The 19,311-nt window shown below is 47.1% G+C and overlaps 1 protein-coding gene across 2 annotated transcripts in view; it reads left to right on the top strand.

The window, feature by feature from the left end:
* Positions 1 to 19,311, top strand: part of ESYT2 (extended synaptotagmin 2) — a 362,124-nt gene that overhangs the window by 317,012 nt on the left and 25,801 nt on the right. For both annotated transcript variants that reach the window (XM_030198737.1, XM_030198732.1), the window contains 2 exons: positions 5,026 to 5,157; positions 11,884 to 11,989. In XM_030198737.1, coding sequence (XP_030054597.1) covers positions 5,026 to 5,157; positions 11,884 to 11,989 — 238 coding nt within the window. The remainder of the gene's footprint in view (positions 1 to 5,025; positions 5,158 to 11,883; positions 11,990 to 19,311) is intronic.

Genomic DNA, 19,311 nt, shown 5'->3' with positions numbered 1-19,311 from the left:
GCCCCGACGGCCCGGGAGTATCTGCAAGTTCTGGGTTTGATGGCGGCCACCATCGAGGTAGTGCCGTGGGCCCGGGCGCACATGCGGCAGTTGCAGTCAGCCCTTCTCAGTCGGTGGTCACCCCTGTCGCAGGGGTTGGACGTGCGCCTTCAGCTGTCGGTAAGCCCACGCCTCAGTCTCCGGTGGTGGTTAGACCCGGGAAATCTGGTCAAGGGAATGCCGTTGGAGACGCCACAGTGGGTAGTGCTCGTCACAGACGCCAGTCTTCAGGGCTGGGGAGCTCATTGTCTCGGGCAGGTAGCTCAAGGTCGATGGTCCCAGATAGAGGCTCGGTGGTCCATCAATCGTTTGGAAACTCGGGCCATTCGGTTGGCGCTGTTGGCGTTTCAGAGTGTTCTGTTGCGAAAAGCAGTCCGGGTGTTCTGCGACAACGCCACCGCCGTGGCTTATGTAAACCGTCAGGGGGGCACAAAGAGTCAGGCGGTCGCGGAGGAGGCGGCGCTGTTGTGTCAATGGGCGGAGGTCCATCTTCTAGCGCTCTCCGCGGCACATGTGGCGGGAGTAGACAACGTGGAGGCAGATTATCTAAGCAGGCATGCTCTAGACCCCGGAGAGTGGGCACTTCATCGGTCGGTATTCAATCGCATTGTCTCGGTCTGGGGCTTTCCCGTGATGGATCTCATGGCAACCGCCCACAATACTCAGGTTCAGAGGTTTTTCAGTCGGCGGAGGGATCCTCGGGCGGAGGGCATAGACGCGCTTCTGATGCCTTGGCCGCGGGAGTTGCTGTATGTGTTTCCTCCATGGCCGTTGGTCGGGCGAGTGGTTCAGCGCATTGCTCGGCACCCCGGTCAAGTGATTTTGGTAGCCCCGAATTGGCCGCGTCGGCCGTGGTACGGAGATCTGGTCCGATTGGCAGTAGCGGATCCTCTGCCGTTGGCAGGATCAGTGGTGTTGTGTCAGGGACCGATAATTATGCCACATCAGGATCGGTTCTCGCTTACGGCCTGGCTATTGAGAGGCACAAGTTAAGGAAGAAAGGTTTTTCGTCCAGAGTTATCAATACCATGTTGAGTTCGCGTAGACAGTCCACTTCGTTGGCGTATGTCCGGGTCTGGAGAGTATTTGAGCATTGGTATGTAGATAGACGAGTTCTGACCTTTCGGTCGTCGGTAACAGATGTCTTGGAGTTTTTGCAGGATGGTATGGACAGGGGTCTGGCTCTGTCTTCTTTGAAGGTGCAGGTGGCGGCTTTGTCGTGTTTTCGTGGGAAGATACAGGGGAAGTCGTTAGCTTCTAGTCCGGATGTGGTGCGATTTTTGAAGGGCGTTAAGTTACTGCGTCCGCCCCGGCGGCGGATGGTACCTCCGTGGGATTTGAATCTCGTGCTGGAGGCTTTGGTGAGGCCACCGTTTGAGCCCTTGGTTTCTGTTTCGGATAAGGATCTGTCCTTAAAGACGGTGTTCTTGGTGGCTATTACTTCAGCCCGGCGGGTGTCGGAGCTTCAGGCTTTGTCTTGTAGAGAACCCTTTTTGTCCTTTTCCAAGGAGAAGGTGTTGTTGCGTCCGGTACCGTCTTTCGTGCCCAAGGTGGTGTCAGAGTTTCATGTGAATCAAGTTATTTCTTTGCCAGTTTTGGGTGATCTGGCGGGGGATGCGGAACAGCGGCGTCTGGCCAAGTTAGATGTGCGAAGAGTCTTGCGCTGTTACATTTCCAGAACTCGGCACTACAGACGGTCGGATCGTTTGTTCGTTCTACATGGTGGTGCTAGAAAGGGCGCGGCAGCTTCCAAAGCTACGATAGCGAGATGGCTGAAGGAGTCAATTGCGTCGGCATATTTGCTGAAGGGTCGCGTGGTGCCTAAGGAATTTTCGGCTCATTCTACCAGGGGTATGGCGACCTCCTGGGCGGAGAGTAGTATGATTCCGCCGTTAGATATTTGTCGGGCGGCGGTTTGGTCATCATTGCATTCGTTTGTCAAACATTACAGGATTGATATACATGCCAAGGAGGAGGCAGACTTTGGGGCTGCAGTGTTGACCTCTGGCCTACGTGGGTCCTGCCCTTAGGATCTTACTGCTTGGGTACGTCCCATGCGTCTTGACCGGTCTGGAGGGTCGTGGAGGAAGGTGAAATTAGATCTTACCTGCTAATTTTCTTTCCTCTAGACCCTCCAGACCGGTCAAGGCCCGCCCTGTCTGTACTGGAGGCCAGGAGGTTTGGTTTCTCCTTTCTATCTTGGCAGCTGTTGAGTGTGATTTCTATAGTTTCAGACTTTGGTTGTTATGAGTCTGAGTAGGTGTGACCGTGTTTCAGAGTCCACCTGTAGAAGCACTCACAATTAAAAGGACACAATGAAAGAAATGAAGAAAGTGTCCAGTTGGCAGTGACCACGTACAGGGTTCTTAGTTGTAGTTGGTGGTTTTGGTTTCTCTGCTTTGTCAGGGTTATACTGGCTAGTGGATGTACTGCACAGGTTATATATACAGTATTCAAAAGCTCAGTGTTTCTCAGTCTCCCTCTGCTGGTAGGAGGACATAACCCATGCGTCTTGACCGGTCTGGAGGGTCTAGAGGAAAGAAAATTAGCAGGTAAGATCTAATTTCACCTTTCTTTTTTTCCATTAATGGCCACTCGCTAATCTGCAGCCTGTGGCAGTTTGCTGATTAGCACAGGGCACGCCCAGTCTCTGCCTCCAAACTCCCTGTGGGATGCCTGAGCACATCCCGCGGTAGTGCTTTTTAGCATGTGGTAAGCACGCATTAGTGCTTACCAACGCTTAGAAAAAGGGCTCCTGAATGGTTTCTGATTTTTAAACAAAATGCAATATTAGAACCTGAGTAAACACATAACATAGTTTTTACATTATTATGTCCTTTTATTTAAGAAACAAAGTTATCCAACACCTTTATCGCCCATATGAAAAAGTAACTGCCCCCTTGGCTGCTCAATTGACCAAACTTAATTGATAATTAGATTCATTTGATTGAATACAGCCAGGCTAGGTTGTAACCAGCCCTGTTGAATCTAAACATCACCATATATTGAACCTTATCATGAGAATGAAGTAGTCACCACAAAGTTTCAACAAGAATGGTATGAGATAAAAAGTTGTTAAAATATATCAGCATGGAAAGGGTTACAAAACCATTTCTAAACCTTTGGGACTTCACCAATCCACAATGACAGCCATTATCTCCAAATGAAGAAGACTTGGTACATGGTGAATCTTCCCAGATGCAGCCAGTCTGCCAAAATTATTCCAAGGGCATAGCGACAATTTATCCAGGAAGTCAAGTCACAAACCATCTTGGAAATACAACCAAAGAACTGCAAGCCCCTCTAGCCTCAGCTAAGGTCAGTGTGTAATAAGAAAGACTGGACAAAAATGGGCGTCATAGGAGAGTAGCAAAGTGGACACCACCACTATCCAAGAGTAGCATGCATCACTTTCACAAACTTTTACCCATCCCTCAACAATACCTGTAAACACAATCTAAGTTATGATATCCATTTGCATTAGAACTAAATGTCAATAGAATTGAATTCTGAAACTGCCCTCCTTGTAACATATAAGCCACATTGAACCTTTCAATGGGTGGGGAAAATGTGGGATACAAATGCAATAAATAAACATCAATACATCATCTCACATTTGCAAAGATACCCTTGGATGATGTCCAAGCCTTTTGGGATAACGTTCTTTGGATAGATAAGTCAAAAGTGAAACTCTTTGGACAACACAGGTCCCATTATGTTTGGTGTAAAGCAAGTGCAGCATTCCACAGCAAGAACATCATACCAGCAGTTAAACATGGTGGTAGTGTGATGGTGTGGGGATGCTTTGTTGCCTTAGGACCTGGAAAGTTGCCATTATTGAAGGAGCCATGAATTCTGCACTGTTCCAGAAAATTATTAAGGACAATCTCCAGTCGTTTGTCCATGACCTGAAACTGAAGCATAATTGAGTTATGCAGCAAGACGATGATCCAAAACACAAAAGCAGGTATACATCTGAATGACTGAGGAGAAACAAAAAGTTTTGGATTGGCCTAGTTAAAGTCCTGACTTGAACTCAGCAGAGACTGTGGCAGGACCTGAAACAAGCAGTTTACGCAAAGAAACCTACAAATGTGTCTGGATTAAAGCAGTTTTGCAAAAAGGAGTGGGCTAATATTCCTTAACAGCAATGTGAAAGACTGATATCAAATTATAGGAAGTGTTTTGTTCCAATTATTGCTGCTAAAGGTGGTGCAATCGGTTATTAAGTTTAAGAGCAGTTACCTTTTCACATGGGTCATATGGGTGTAGAATAACTTTGTTCCTTAAATAAGTGATATAATAATTTCAAAACTGTGTTTACTCAGACTCCCTATGTCTAATATATTTTGATTAAAGTTGAGAAACCATTCAACGCGACATACATGAAATAATAGGGGAAATCAAGAAGAGGTTAAATACTTTTTCACATCACTGTTCGACAACTTTCAGGCCACTTTTCAGCTGGCGGGGTCACTGACTTAAATTAAATGCCAGCGCCAACGTTTAGCTTGAAACGTGCGGTCAGCATTGTTGTTCCTGTAGTTATCAGCACTGAATGTAGGTCATTGACTGTACTGGCACTATCCATTCAGTTAAGGCTCCTATTTAGCAAGCTTACACTAAACTTTAACGACTCTTATCTGCTGTCTTGTTTCTATGTTTCTGTTTCTATGTTTATAAGTTTTCAGGGTTGCAGCTTAGTATCACTGTGATCCAGATAAACGTTTGGCTCACTGCTCCCCTACCACCATTTATAAATAATTATCTGACCATTTAGTAATTTAAACAGACTGATATCTATTTGTTTTTTTTTTAAATACATAGATAAGTCAATTATACATTTGCCAAATAATACCTGTAAGCATGTGTTCAACATGCCTCTCATATAAAACAACTGAAGAATATGTGTATTGAACAATGGTGAAAATTGTCAGAATGTGAATTTTGTGCTGCTTCACCTTCACTTGTAATCTGTTGTCACAGAAATTTGATTGCATTTTCGGAGGAAGGTTCTGATCCTTACGTAAGAATGTATCTACTACCTGACAAAAGAAGATCAGGAAGAAGAAAAACACATGTGTCAAAAAAGACCTTAAATCCAGTGTTTGATCAAAGGTATGTCAGAATTTTAATGCTTTTTTAACGGCGTTACAACAGTTTTAGATCAAATGCAAGTATTTCACTTAAGCTGGTTCCCTCAGACTTATGCTGTAATGTGTGAGGAGTATTGTATGAGAAGTTTTACATTGCTGTTGTATTCTATAACTCAAACAACCTTGTGCTTGACACTGGGATTTGCTGTATCATTGTACACTTGACGCAGTCTGAGGGTGAAAGGTGAGCACGTTAGGTTTTTAATAAAGGATCACATCTTCCAAAGAAATTTTAATTTTGGTAATACTGTTCTTTGTCTTCATAGATTTCTCTTAGTCATATTCTCAAGCTAATGAATAGAACACCGCTATCCCAATCCCATACAAAAAGTTTTCCTAGTGGTCTATATTAACAAGTTAATATAGGTAATGTCTGATAAATACATTTTCCCACCATAACTGTTGGTATCTATCAAATTACTGAGTGATTCCTGCCCAGTTAAATTGTGCTGGCCGTCCCAACTACTAATATTCAGAGGCACTTAACCAGCTAGTGCTGCTGAATATTAGCACTGGCTGCCGTGGCACTATCCAGTTAGTGCGGGGCCAACCCTGGGTGGAGTTATCCAGGCACTGCAGATATTCAGTGCTGGTGCCTGGATAGCTAGCCAGGAATGTTGGTCTGCATATAGTGCTGCCCAGACTATGCCCGGCTAGAGCACTGAATATTGGCAGTACTCAGATATTCAGTACTGGTACCTGGAGAGGTGCCAGCACTGAATATCCAGGCCTAATTTAGCCCATAGTGGTCAGTGCTTATAAAAACACTGACTGCTGTGGACTGAATATTTCCCCCTTTGTTTCCACTTGACCTTCAGTCTTCTAACACTTTTGTTAGACTCTCCTTTCCATTTTATTTTTCTTCTTTGCCTCTTGATTTCATTCTTACCTCTCTTACATCTGTCTCTGATATTGACCTTTCTCTTTCATTCTTCATTGTATTCCTGTTTCTAGAAATTTCCTTTTCAGCACTACCTTTTTTTCTTTCTGTCCATTCACCCTTTTTTTCTTTTAACATCTCACCCTCCAATTCGACCTGCCCAGTGCTTCATTTCCCTTTTATCCTCTGTATTACTACCTCTCAACCCTCGATCTCTCTCTATGTGCCCTCCCCCTCCCTTTCTGTCTCCTACCTGGATTGATTTTCCTAACAGCCATCTGTGACGAAATGCCTAGTCACCCACTTGGGACTACCCCTCCGACCACCTGGAGGGTCTGTCTGCAGCACAGCTCAGGTCTGCCTGCTACTTGTGCTCTACACTAGCACCCTCCTCCCACTGACTGGGTCACAACCGTCTCTTTGCGAGTCTCCCACTTTCAAATTATCCCCAGTGATTTCTAGGTTACTGGAGGCCACACTCCCAGGGTCCCACAATTCCCAGAAATCACCCACAGACCCAAACTACAAACCACCAGGATTCTTAGTCAGTCCAGACAAGCAGAGCAAACAATTATGTTTATTTTCATAAAAATATTGAACAGTGAACTATAAAACAGATGGGAAAAACAGCACACAATAACGTAACTGAAATAGGATTAATTATAAACTATGTAAACATTTTATCACTACCTAAATAGTGCCTGGAAAGTACAGGAAATATGGCTGTTCGCCAGTTACACAATATAACTGATTACAGGGTCTCAGCAGGCAGGTCTATTCCCCTCTACTTCCAAACTGAGACTGACAAATTACCTCACAGGCAGGAAAAAGAAAATAAACTGTCACTTCTAGTACAGCTTTAAAGAAAATAATCACCATCTGCTGGTCAACAAAAAGAAACACATATCAGCAAAACAACCAGGAGAAAAACATGTCATCAGCAAAACAGTACAGTTCATAGGCTCAGAAACCCACTGTTTCGCCCTACCATTCTCTCTCTATATCTCACACCACTTCCCTTTCCCACAATGTTTCTGCTCCCCAATTATTCCCAGTGACTCTGAGCCTTCAAAAATGTCATTTCACTCACTGCCTCAAATACCTACTTATACCATCCCTTCAAGTCTGACCCCATTATTCCCACTCCATCTCTCTCACTCTGATATTTTTTCTCTCACACTCAACCCGCATTTCTCCATTGACAAGGTGAATGGAAGTCAGCCACAAAAGTCAGTGATGTCATCTAAAGGTATCAAGACAGATATAATTCTCTGAGCTCAGAACAACTTGTGCAGCTGCCCCAGCACAAGCTTTATTTTTCTGTTAGCAATTCCAGGCATCTACTGTCTTAAACTTTTATTCTTGCCACTTTGTGCTACAGTTCATTTTATTTTGGTCAGCGATTGGGTTTCTTTCTTTCTTTTGTCTGTTCAAGTCTATTTAAAGCAGAATTCTGATAGTTTACTCTTTGTTCCTTCTTCTCAATATTAAGTTCAACTTATCGCAGATTACTTTTCCAGCGGTGACTGAAATAAAGCTAGCCAGCTGGCAGCCATGGACTTCCACTTGATATCTCGAAATGTAGTATGATGCTCTGATTTGTTGGCTTCTTTTACAGAGCCGCGCTAGTGATTCCCACGTGGCAAATGAGAGGAAGCCCATAAGAATTGAATGGGCTTTCTCTCATTTGCTGCACTGAGAATTGGTAGTGTGACTTTGTAAAAGAGGCCCTAAATGACTTGTTTGAGAATGCCCCTGTAAGCCAGAAGAATAAGAGGGTTGAGAGGTGAGGTGACCTTTCCAGAGTGGGGTTGAAGTACATTACTGGAGTGGTAGATTGGAGAAACTTTTACTCGTACTGCAGTAGTTTTCTATGGGGAATGTTTGTTTCCAGCACTGTCAGTTCAGCACAATTCATAAGAACTAAACTCACTAGGGAAAAAAAGCAAAAGAAAACCCTACCAAGATGTGAATTGTACTAGCCCCTCCCCCTCCCCCCCCCCCCCACCTGTCTCTTGTGAAAGTTAGTTGAATGTTCTAATTTCTTTATAAAGGTGCTTAATAAATCCCAATAAATATTTTTATTTTATTTATTTATTAGGATTTATTAAGCGCCTTTATAAAGAAATTCACCCAAGGTGGTGTATAGCAGGTACAATTTAACATAAAACTTTAAATTTTGTTAATAGCATATCAATATTAAAATGACCAAATATAAACATAAATACAATAAATAAGGTAAACTTGAAAACAGCAAATCAAAACCTAATAATAGGACTATCATGAAAGAGTATCAAAAAATATACATTTAATGGCACTGAATTCAAATAACAGAGATATAATACAGTGTTAGCATAATACTAATGAAACATTTTGACGAGTCTTGTCCTGGCCATGATGACATCTAACATCACTCACAGATGGGTCAAATGAACAGACAAAAGTGAAAATAAAAGCATTTTTTAAATGTCTTAAAACCAGCTAAACATATATTTTGAAGGTTAATAATTATGCAAGTGCCTTTGCATCTAGGAAATAATGGCATTTTAACACATCTATATAAATAATTCTCACCTCCAACATTCTGAAGCTCACTCTGTGGCAGGGAAACACTGAAGCCCTGCACTGTTGGTAGGCAAGGCTGTCAGCACCACTCACTCTCACTCATGCACCACTTACTCTCACTCATAGACCCGCCTTCAGCCACGCCCCATCCACACATAAGTCACAACCCCAACGTTCTAATGAAGCCGGATGCTGCAAAGTCTGCAACTTCCGTGGTGGTGTAGATCGGAATTTTTCCCCATGAGTGTCTGGCCTGCCCTCGCGTCAAAACGTCATGACGTCGAGGGCAGAGCAATGACACTCAACGAATTGCATCGCTGAGTCGCCCCGCCCTTGCGTCAAACCATCATGACGTCGAGGGCGGGTAAGGAAAACAGAAAAAAAACTAGGACTTCGCTCCGCAATGCCGCCGCGTGCCCACCTCTAAACATTTCAGGAGCAAGGTTAGGACCACACGTCACTGTTTTCTTTGCGCCACCTGCAAGGGTCCCGTCCTCAAAATTCATAAGCAGAACGCCCCCAAAACCTTTTCGGGACCTTGCAATGCACTCCCCGCTGCCGCGATGTTCGTTGCCTGGGAATCCAAAATGGCCACCGACATTGCAGGAGCAAGGAAAGAAGAGAGACTCGCCCAAATCTACCACCGTGCTGACAAGCCTTGACGACGAGCACCCCCCGGACAGCCTCCTGATGCTGCTCTCCGCTGCCCACAGCAGGAGCAGCGTTTCAGTATCTCTGCTGTCACAGATGTGCATTGAACTGCGCTAGTGCTTCCGTAGAAGGAAAGATGCAGACTCTCACAGTTGCTAGCATCCAGGCGCCTCAGGAAGGCTGCGCTGCAAAGAGAGGAATCCTCCCACTCTCCTAGGAAGCCCAGAAGCACTGCCAGTGCAAATCACCATACAGCGCTTTTTTTGTTTGTTTGTTTTTTAAAGCAGTGGTGAGGAAGGAGACTAAGGTGAAGGGTTGAAGAGGGTATTGTGGGAGGGAGGGAGGACCCTGCAACTGGGAGGGATGGAGGGAGGCTGGGAGGGGGGGGTGAGGACCCTGGAACTGGGTGGGAGGGAGGGGGAGGGAAAACCCTTGAATTGGGAGGGAAAACCCTGGAACGGGGAGGGAAAGAGGGAGGGGGAGGAAAAACCCTGGAACTGGGACCCCAAACCCTGGAACTAGGAGGGAGGGAGGGCACCTTGGAACTGGGAGGGAGGGCACCGAGGGAGGAAGGGCACCCTGGAACTGGGAGAGACAGAGGGAGGGAGGGGGCAGGAAAACCGTCCAACTGGGAGGGAGGGGAGGGGAGGCACTGGCACGGCCCTGACACACACTCTCATTCTCACACACACACTCTCACACCCAGTCTCACTCTCTCTGTCACACACACACATTCACTCTCTCTCTATCACACGCTCACTCTCACACACACACTCTCAGGAAAACCTTGCTAGCGCCAGTTTCATTGCTTTCTGAAACGGGCCTTTTATCCTAGTTTTGGTATAATACCTTTTCTGAGTGTTGAAGCTGAGGCTGTCCTGATTTCATTGAATTAATTGTAATATGTTGCTATGCTCACCTTAGTGCTTTTGGTTTGATTGTGTGTGGGGTAAATCATGCTTCTTCCTTTTTGATGTTTCTGTTTGTGCAATAGTCTAACAGAAAACTGAGCATTCCACTGAGACTTCATATAAATGTAAGACACTACATATGAAGGTTTAATAAAACCAAAATAGTAGTGGTATAACGTGAGTGTCTTGCCTGTAAAAGGGAGTATCCAGTTAACCTTTGTTGATCTTTTACTTGGCTTTCTTCAGAGAGTAAAGTATCTTAGTTATTTAGTAAGATTTCATATTAATACCAGATAGCGGTAACACGTTTTCCTACATTCAAACCATGTTAAAATGTTATAGTACCATAGTAAATAACAGCAGAAAAAGACCAGATTAGCCCATACAATCTACTCAATTTCAAATCTTCTAGTTTCAGAGATGAGCATATAAATTTCAATAATCAACTCAGCTGCAGCTTCCTACCACTCTATGTGCTTTATCTCAGATTTCAACCCCTTTTCTACTACTGCCCTCAAGTCCTAAGCATGCCTTGGTAGGACTGTACTGGTGGGCTATGCTATTCCTTACCATCCGTTATGTTTTTTGCAAAATAGCTCAAAATCCAGCACCAGGTTCCCTTCTGTGTCTTTTTCTCAGCTTTGTGATAATCCTTACAGTGACCAAAACTAGCAAAGAAAAATATCCAGCCTCCCCAAGCCCATTGAACTTTGATTTTTAATCTTGGTCACTCTGTGTAAGTTACCCTAGTGTCATCTTGGAAGCTCGATACAGCCATACTATAAGCATCACAACCACCTCCCTGCAAAGTTTACCTTAATGTCGTTTTTAAGGCCCATGCTGTTAATTCGCTTAAGTATTGAGAGAAGACAAAAAAAATTTTAATCTCTATTCATAGCTTCCTTACAGCCCAATCCTCTTCTTTTTACTTTTTCTACTACTGGGTTGTAGGCTCTGGTGCATGAATATCATGGCAGTTCAATAAGCACTCTACATACTTACAGTATCTGCTGCATTACAAGAGAATACAGACCTTTGGAAGCACATATATTCCTACATATTTCTCTAGAATTACTAGATGTACGTATAACTGTATAGGTAACATGTAAGAGAGAATCTCTGGACCTTACAATCCAGTCCAGACACATAGACAAGCAGTGGCGTAGGTACATGGGGCCAAGGGGGCCTGGGCCCCCCCAAATTTCTTCTGGGCCCCTGGTTTTGTTGGCTGGGGTCCCCAACCCCCCGCCAGCTGAAGCCTTCATCCAGTGCCTGTCTTGGCGCCGCCATATTGCCTGCCCTGCTCGCACTTCCTTTCACGTCCAGCACGTTCCTTTTAGTGAAACTGAGCATGCTCAATTTCACTAAAAGAAGTGTGCTGAACGTGAGGGGAAGAGCGAGCAGGTCAGGCAATGCGGTGGCGTCGAGACCGGTGCTGGATGAAGGATTCAGCTGGCATAGGTTGGGGACCCCCACCAACCAAGGTATTAAATTGTGATGTTGAGGCGGTGGTGAGGCGGGGGGGGGGGGGGGGCAGACCAAAATGTTTCCCCCCACCTCGGGCACTGGCCCTCTCCTGCCGCAAGGTCTAACTACGCCCCTGCAAGATGAATGAAAAGAAAAAAATTGTAAATGTTGGTAGTGTTGCAGAAAATTTGATTTCTTCTTACCTCTGCTCCAGCTTTGATTTCAGCGTTTCACTTCAGGATGTACAAAGAAGAACACTAGATGTAGCAGTGAAGAACAGTGGTGGCTTCTTATCTAGAGACAAAGGACTTCTTGGCAAGGTACTGTAGTTTAAAAAATGCACCCCTCTTGTTTTTGGTCTTTTTTTTTTTTTTAATACTATTGTAATATACGTCAGAAAACATGTTCTATACTAGGGGGTTCTCAATAAGTACAATATTCACAGGGGGAACAGGGCAAGTATCAAAATAGTTGAGCAGGATTTTCAACAAGTAACATAAAATAGTAAATAACAGCAGATAATGACCCACACAGCCCATGCATTCTGGCCAGAGCTGTACCTGCCACATGGTGCAATAAAGGCCACAGACAAGTCCAGAATAGTCTTAATGAATATGAAGCAGATTTACCTGCTTTCTCAGGATTCATTTACAGGTGTATCTTGAAAACCAGCCTTGTTTGTGGCCCTCCAGGGTGGACATGCAGAACTCCTTCATTATAGGATGGCACAATACTTGGAGTCCACTTTGGAGAACATGATTTTTCTGTCAATGTACATGTTTGTTCATAGTGGTTAGCACAAATGTATCTGAACTATTCCATTGATATAGTTAGTGTACAGAGAAGGAATTATGCAATCCAGTTTAATGCTTGTAAACTATTGACATCTGCAAGATCTCAGGTAAAAGGTGTAAGAAAAGATTTTAATAAAACGTCATACTTGATTATAGACATCCGGAGGAAATTGGAGAGTCATGGGATATGAGATAGTATTTTATTGTGGATTAAAGACTGGTTAAAAGATAGAATGCAGAGAGTAGGGTTAAATGGTCAGTATTCTCAATGGAGAAGGGTAGATAGTGAGGTTCCCCAGGTGTCTGTGCTGGGACCACCGCTTTTTAACATATTTATAAATGATCTAGAGATGGGAGTAACTAGTGAGGAGATTAAATTTGCTGATGACACAAAGTTATTCAAAGTTATTAAATCATGAGAGGATTGTAAAAAATTACCTTTCGAGACTGGAAGAGTGGGCATCCTAATGGCAGCTGACATTTAATGTGAGTAAATGCAAAGTGATGCATGTGGGAAAGAGGAACCCGAACTATAGCTACATAATGCAAGGTTCCACATTAGGTGTCACTGACCAGGAAAGTGATCTAGGCGTCGTCGTTGATACGTTGAAACCCTCTGTTCAGTGTGCGGCGGTGCCTAAGAAAGCAAACAGAATGTTAGGTATTATTGGGAAAGGAATGGAAAACAAAAATGAGAACATTATAATGCTTTTTATTGCTCCATGGTGCAACTGTACCTTGAATGTTGTGTATAATTCTGTCACCGCATCTCAAAAAAGATATAGTGGAATTAGAAAAGGTACAGAGAAGGGCGACAAAAATTTTAAAGGGGATGAGGCGACTATCCTATGAGGAAAGGCTAAAATGGCTAGGGCTCGAAAAGACGGCTGAGGGGAGATATGATAGAGGTCTGTAAAATAATGATTGGATTGGAATGGGTAGATGTGAATCGTTTGTTTACTGTTTCCAAAAATACTAGGACTAGGGGGCATGTAATGAAGCGTAGTAAATTTAAAACAAATCTGAGAAAATATTTCTTCACTTAACATGTAATTCAACTCTGGTATTCGTTGCCAGAGAATGTTGTAAAATCAATAAGCTTAGTGGGGTTTAAAAAAGGTTTGGATAGCTTCCTACAAGAGAAGTCCATAAGCCATTATTAAAATGGACTTGGGGAAAATCCACTGCTTATTTCTAGGATAAGCATCACAATATGTATTGTACTGTTTTGGGATCTTGCCAGGATTGGCCACTGTTGGAAACAGGATGCTGGGCTTGATGGACCTTCGGTCTGTCCCAGTATGGCAATACTTATATCTTTCATATAGTACTGTTGTAGTAGCACTAGTGATAGGTAGTTTATTTAGATCATTTACTATCTGGAATTTTACATATAGTTATCTTCTAAAGCCAGGTATGAAGTTTGAAGTCTGATTGTTGTAGTCCAAAAAAAAGAGAAACAAAACTTCCCAGATCTTTTCATCATGTTAGTGGTGTTAGGGTGGTGCATGTTAGGGTGGTGCAGATGAAGGGTAGGGAAGATAATTGTTATGCATTCCAGAAAACCATGAATAATGTTCTACTTTCTGTCTTTGATGTTTTCCCTTTCCTCTTTCTACTCTCCATTCCACATTCAGTTCTTACACCTGATCTAATTCTTTGGTCACCCATTCAGAGAAATCAATATTTGTTTGATGCATGCTGACGGGTCTGGTAGTAACATAGTAAATGACGGCAGATAAAGACCTGTACGGTTCATCCAGTCTGCCCAACAAGATAAACTCATTTTACATGGTATGCGATACTTTATACCCGAGTTTGATTTGTCCTTGCCATTCTCAGGGCACAGACCGTTTTTAGTCTGGCCGGGACTGTTCATGAACTAAGTTCTGAAGCTAACATTGAAACCCCTTAAAATTTACACTCCAACCCACCCATATCTATTCAGTCACGATCAGGGCATAGACCGTAGAAGTCTGCCCAGCACTGGTTTCGCTTCCCAATTACTGGCGTCGCCACCTAGTCTCCATTAAGATTCTGTGGATCCATTCCTTATAAACAGGATTCCTTTGTGTTTATCCCATGCACGTTTGAATTACATTACCGTTTTCATCTCCATCACCTCCCGCGGGAGGGCATTCCATATATCCACCACACTCTCTGTACAAAAATACTTCCTGACATTACTCCTGAGTCTGCCGCCCTTCAACCTCAGTTCATGTCCTCTAGTTCTACCACCTTCCCGTCTCTGAAAAAGGTTCGTTTGCGGATTAACACCTTTCAAATATTTGAACGTCTGTATCATGTCACCCCTGTTTCTCCTTTCCTCCAAAGTATACATGTTCTCCGAGGACAAGCAGGCTGCTTGTTCTCACGACTGGGTTGACGTCCACGGCAGCCCCCACCAACCGGAACAAAACTTCGCGGGCGGTCCCGCACGCAGGGCACGCCCACCGCGCATGCGCGGCCATCTTACCGCCTGTGCGCGACCGTTCCCGCTCAGTTTTTTTCTATTCCGCGCTGGAGAGAGACGTGTTACCGTCTCTCTCTCTCTCTGTCAGCTCCGGAAACCGGATCGCAGCCTAGCTGCGAGTTTTTTCTCTTTACGAACTCGTTCGCGTACTTTTTCTTTCTTCTGTAAAAAAAAAAAAGAAAAAGTTTGTCCCCTTGTCGTCTTTTAGCCGCGGGGGCGCCTCATTCCGCGTGGTCGTTTCTTTTTCGGGTGTGCTTTTCATCGCCACCATCGACGACTTTGACTTTGCCGACGCGATTTTTCCGTCGATGTCCTCGAAGGTCCAGAGCGGATTCAAGAAGTGTGGTCGGTGCGGCCAGCAGTTCTCGCAAACCGATACGTTTGGTGCCTCCAGTGCCTTGGGCCGGAGTATAATACCAAGACGTGCACCTTGTGTCTCGGCTTGTGGAAGCAGACACAGGTGGCGAGGCAAGTTCTTCGGGACCGTCTTTTTGGAACTTGCGCCGGCCTCTCGACTGCATCAGTGTCGACTGCCGGATCTTCGGTACCGGTACCGATGTCGACGAAATCGGCACCAACGATGGCACCGACCCCAGGAGTACAGGTACCGTTGGCCCGCCGGCCTGCCGACGACGGCTGGGGTAAGCGGCCCCGCGGGCAATCGGCCCCGGCCACTCCCTCTACCCAGGGCCATCGGGACCGAACCCTGTCAGACCCGATCCCTCGAGGCTGGGGGGGTTCTACCTCCTCTTCATCTCTACCACCGAGCGCAGATGACGGGCACCGAAAGAAAACCAAGAAGCACCGTCATCGGTCGCCCACGGCGCACGGGACTACCAGCTCCGGCGCCTCGATAGATGATTCGACACTGAGGAAGCGGCAGTGCCGAGAGGAGCGTTCCCCCTTGGTTGAAGAGGTGTCGCTGCGTCAGTCCATGGGTGCTTCGGTACCGTCTCCTGGACCCGAGCAGCTTTCGGCACCAACACCCACACCAGCCCCCCTGCCTTTCCCGACAGCGGGCCTTGACGAGTGCCTCCGAGCCATCCTTCCAGGGATTCTGGAAGGGCTGATGCGCCAGGCTTTGCCGGCACCACGCCGTTGATTGAGGCGCCGGTGTGCTCTAGCCTGATGCCGAGGACACCGACACCGCTTGCGGCACCGGTGTTGACCGCCACGCAGGTGGAATTCCCGTCGACGTCGATAGAGGGAGCTTCATCCCCGCCGGCGCGGGAGTCCACTGCTCGACGCCATCATCGAGGACATGGTTCCTCGCAGTCGAGACGGGCCCGGTTCAGGTCTGAGCTGCAAGAGCTCATGTCCGACACTGAGGAAGAGGCCTCATGGGGGGAGGAGGAGGACCCCAGATATTTCTCCTCAGAGGAGTCTGAGGGCCTTCCCTCCGACTCCACTCCTTCACCGGAGAGGAAGCTCTCGCCCCCTGAGAGCCTCTCCTTTGCCTCCTTCGTCAGGGACATGTCTATTTGCATTCCCTTCCCCGTGGTCTCTGTGGATGAGCCGAGGGCTGAGATGCTCGAGGTCCTCGACTATCCATCACCACCTAGAGAGTCTTCCACGGTGCCGTTGCACAATGTCCTCAAAGAGACACTGCTTTGGAACTGGCTGAAGCCCTTATCTAACCCCACCATCCCCAAGAAAGCGGAGTCCCAATACAGGATCCACTCTGACCCAGAGTTGATGCGGCCCCAATTGCCTCATGACTCGGCGGTCGTGGACTCTGCTCTCAAGAGAGCACGGAGTTCGAGGGATACCGCCTCGGCGCCCCCGGGGCGGGAGTCTCGCACTCTGGACTCGTTTGGGAGGAAGGCCTACCAATCTCCCATGCTCGTGACCCACATCCAGTCATACCAGCTCTACACGAGCATTCACATGTGGAACAATGTGAACCAACTGGCGGACCTGGTCGACAAGCTCCCTCTGGAGCAGTCCAGGCCCTTTCAGGAGGTGGTCAGGCAGCTGAAGGCGTGCAGAAAGTTCCTGTCCAGGGGTATCTATGACACCTGTGATGTGGCATCTCGAGCTGCGGCCAAGGTATAGTGATGCGCAGACTCTCCTGGCTGCGTGCCTCTGACCTGGACAACCGCACCCAGCAACGACTGGCGGATGTCCCTTGCCGGGGGGATAACATCTTTGGCGAAAAGGTAGAGCAGTTGGTGGACCAACTACACCAGCGGGAAACCGCTCTCGACAAGCTCTTCCACCGGGCGCCTTCAGCATCCACCTCAGCAGGTGGACATTTTTCCCGGGCCAGGCAGGATGCGCCCTACGCCTTCAACAAGCGTAGGTACACCCAGCCGGCCCGAAGGCCTCCTCAGGCACAGGGACAGTCCCAGCGCACTCGTTCCCGTCAACAGCGTGCGCCCAAGCAGCCCCCTGCGCCTCCACAGCAAAAGCTGGGGATAGGCTTTTGACTGGATCCATGGGAACATAGCTGCCATCAAAGTGTCCGTACCGGACGACCTGCCGGTCGGGGGGAGGTTGAAAGTTTTTCACCAAAGGTGGCCTCTGATAACCTCCGACCAGTGGGTTCTCCAAATAGTGCGGTGCGGATACACCCTGAATTTGGCCTCCACTCCACCAAATTGCCCACCGGGAGCCAAATCCTTCAGCTCCCATCACAAGCAGGTACTTGCAGAGGAACTCTCCGCCCTTCTCAGCGCCAATGCAGTCGAGCCCGTACCACCCGGGCAGGAAGGGCAGGGATTCTTTTCCAGGTACTTCCTTGTGGAAAAGAAAACAGGGGGGATGCGCCCCATCCTAGACCTGAGAGGCCTGAACAAATACCTGGTCAAAGAGAAGTTCAGGATGCTTTCCTTGGGCACCCTTCTACCAATGATTCAGAAAGACGATTGGTTATGTTCCCTGGATTTAAAGGACGCTTACACTCACATCCCGATGCTGCCAGCTCACAGACAGTATCTCAGATTCCGTCTGGGGACACGGCACTTTCAGTATTGTGTGCTGCCCTTTGGGCTCGCCTCTGCCCCACGGGTGTTCACGAAGTGCCTCGTGGTGGTGGCGTATCTACGCAAGCTGGGAGTGCACGTTTTCCCGTATCTTGACGATTGGCTGGTCAAGAACACCTCGGAGGCAGGGGCTCTCCGGTCCATGCAGTGCACTGCTCACCTCCTGGAGCTGCTGGGGTTTGTGATAAACTACCCAAAGTCCCATCTCCAGCCAGCCCAATCTCTGGAATTCATAGGAGCTCTGCTGAATTCACAGATGGCTCAGGCCTTTCTTCCCGAAGCGAGGGCCCACAACCTCCTGTCCCTCGCTTCCCAGACCAGAGCATCTCAGCAAGTCACAGCTCGGCAGATGTTGAGACTCCTGGGTCATATGGCCTCCACGGTTCATGTGACTCCCATGGCTCGCCTTCACATGAGACCTGCTCAATGGACCCTAGCTTCCCAGTGGTGTCAAGCTACCGGGAAGCTAGAAGATGTCATCTGCCTGTCCCTCAGTTGCCGCAATTCGCTGCACTGGTGGACCATTTGGACCAATTTGACTCTGGGACGTCCATTCCAAATTCCGCAGCCCACGAAGGTGCTGACGACGGATGCATCTCGCCTGGGGTGGGGAGCTCATGTCGATGGGCTCCACACCCAGGGGCTGTGGTCCCTCCAGGAACAAGATCTTCAGATCAACCTCCTGGAGCTCCGAGCGGTCTGGAACGCACTGAAGGCCTTCAGAGATCGGCTGTCCTGCCAAATCATCCAAATTCGGACAGACAATCAGGTTGCAATGTATTACATCAACAAGCAGGGGGGCACCGGATCTCGCCCCCTGTGTCAGGAAGCCGTCGGGATGTGGCGTTGGGCCTGCCAGTTCGGCATGCTTCTCCAAGCCACATACCTGGCAGGCGTAAACAACAGTCTGGCCGACAGACTGAGCAGAGTCATGCAACCGCACGAGTGGTCGCTCCATTCCAGAGTGGTACGCAAGATCTTCCGAGAGTGGGGCACTCCCTCGGTGGACCTTTTCGCCTCTCAGACCAACCACAAGCTGGCTCTGTTCTGTTCCAGACTACAGGCACATGGCAGACTAGCGTCGGATGCCTTTCTCCTCCATTGGGGGACCGGCCTCCTGTATGCTTATCCTCCCATACCTTTGGTGGGGAAGACCTTACTGAAGCTCAAGCAAGACCACGGCACCATGATTCTGACAGCGCCTTTTTGGCCCCGTCAGATCTGGTTCCCTCTACTTCTGGAGTTGTCCTCAGAAGAACCATGGAGATTGGAGTGTTTTCCGATTCTCATTTCGCAGAATGACGGAGCGCTTCTGCACCCCAACCTTCAGTCTCTGGCTCTCAAGGCCTGGAATGTGAGGGCGTAGATTTTGCTTCGTTGGGTTTGTCTGA

This window comes from Microcaecilia unicolor, chromosome 1 (assembly GCF_901765095.1).
Source record: "Microcaecilia unicolor chromosome 1, aMicUni1.1, whole genome shotgun sequence".
NCBI classification, from domain to species: Eukaryota; Metazoa; Chordata; class Amphibia; order Gymnophiona; family Siphonopidae; genus Microcaecilia; species Microcaecilia unicolor.
This window is presented reverse-complemented; position numbering and strand designations above follow the sequence as displayed.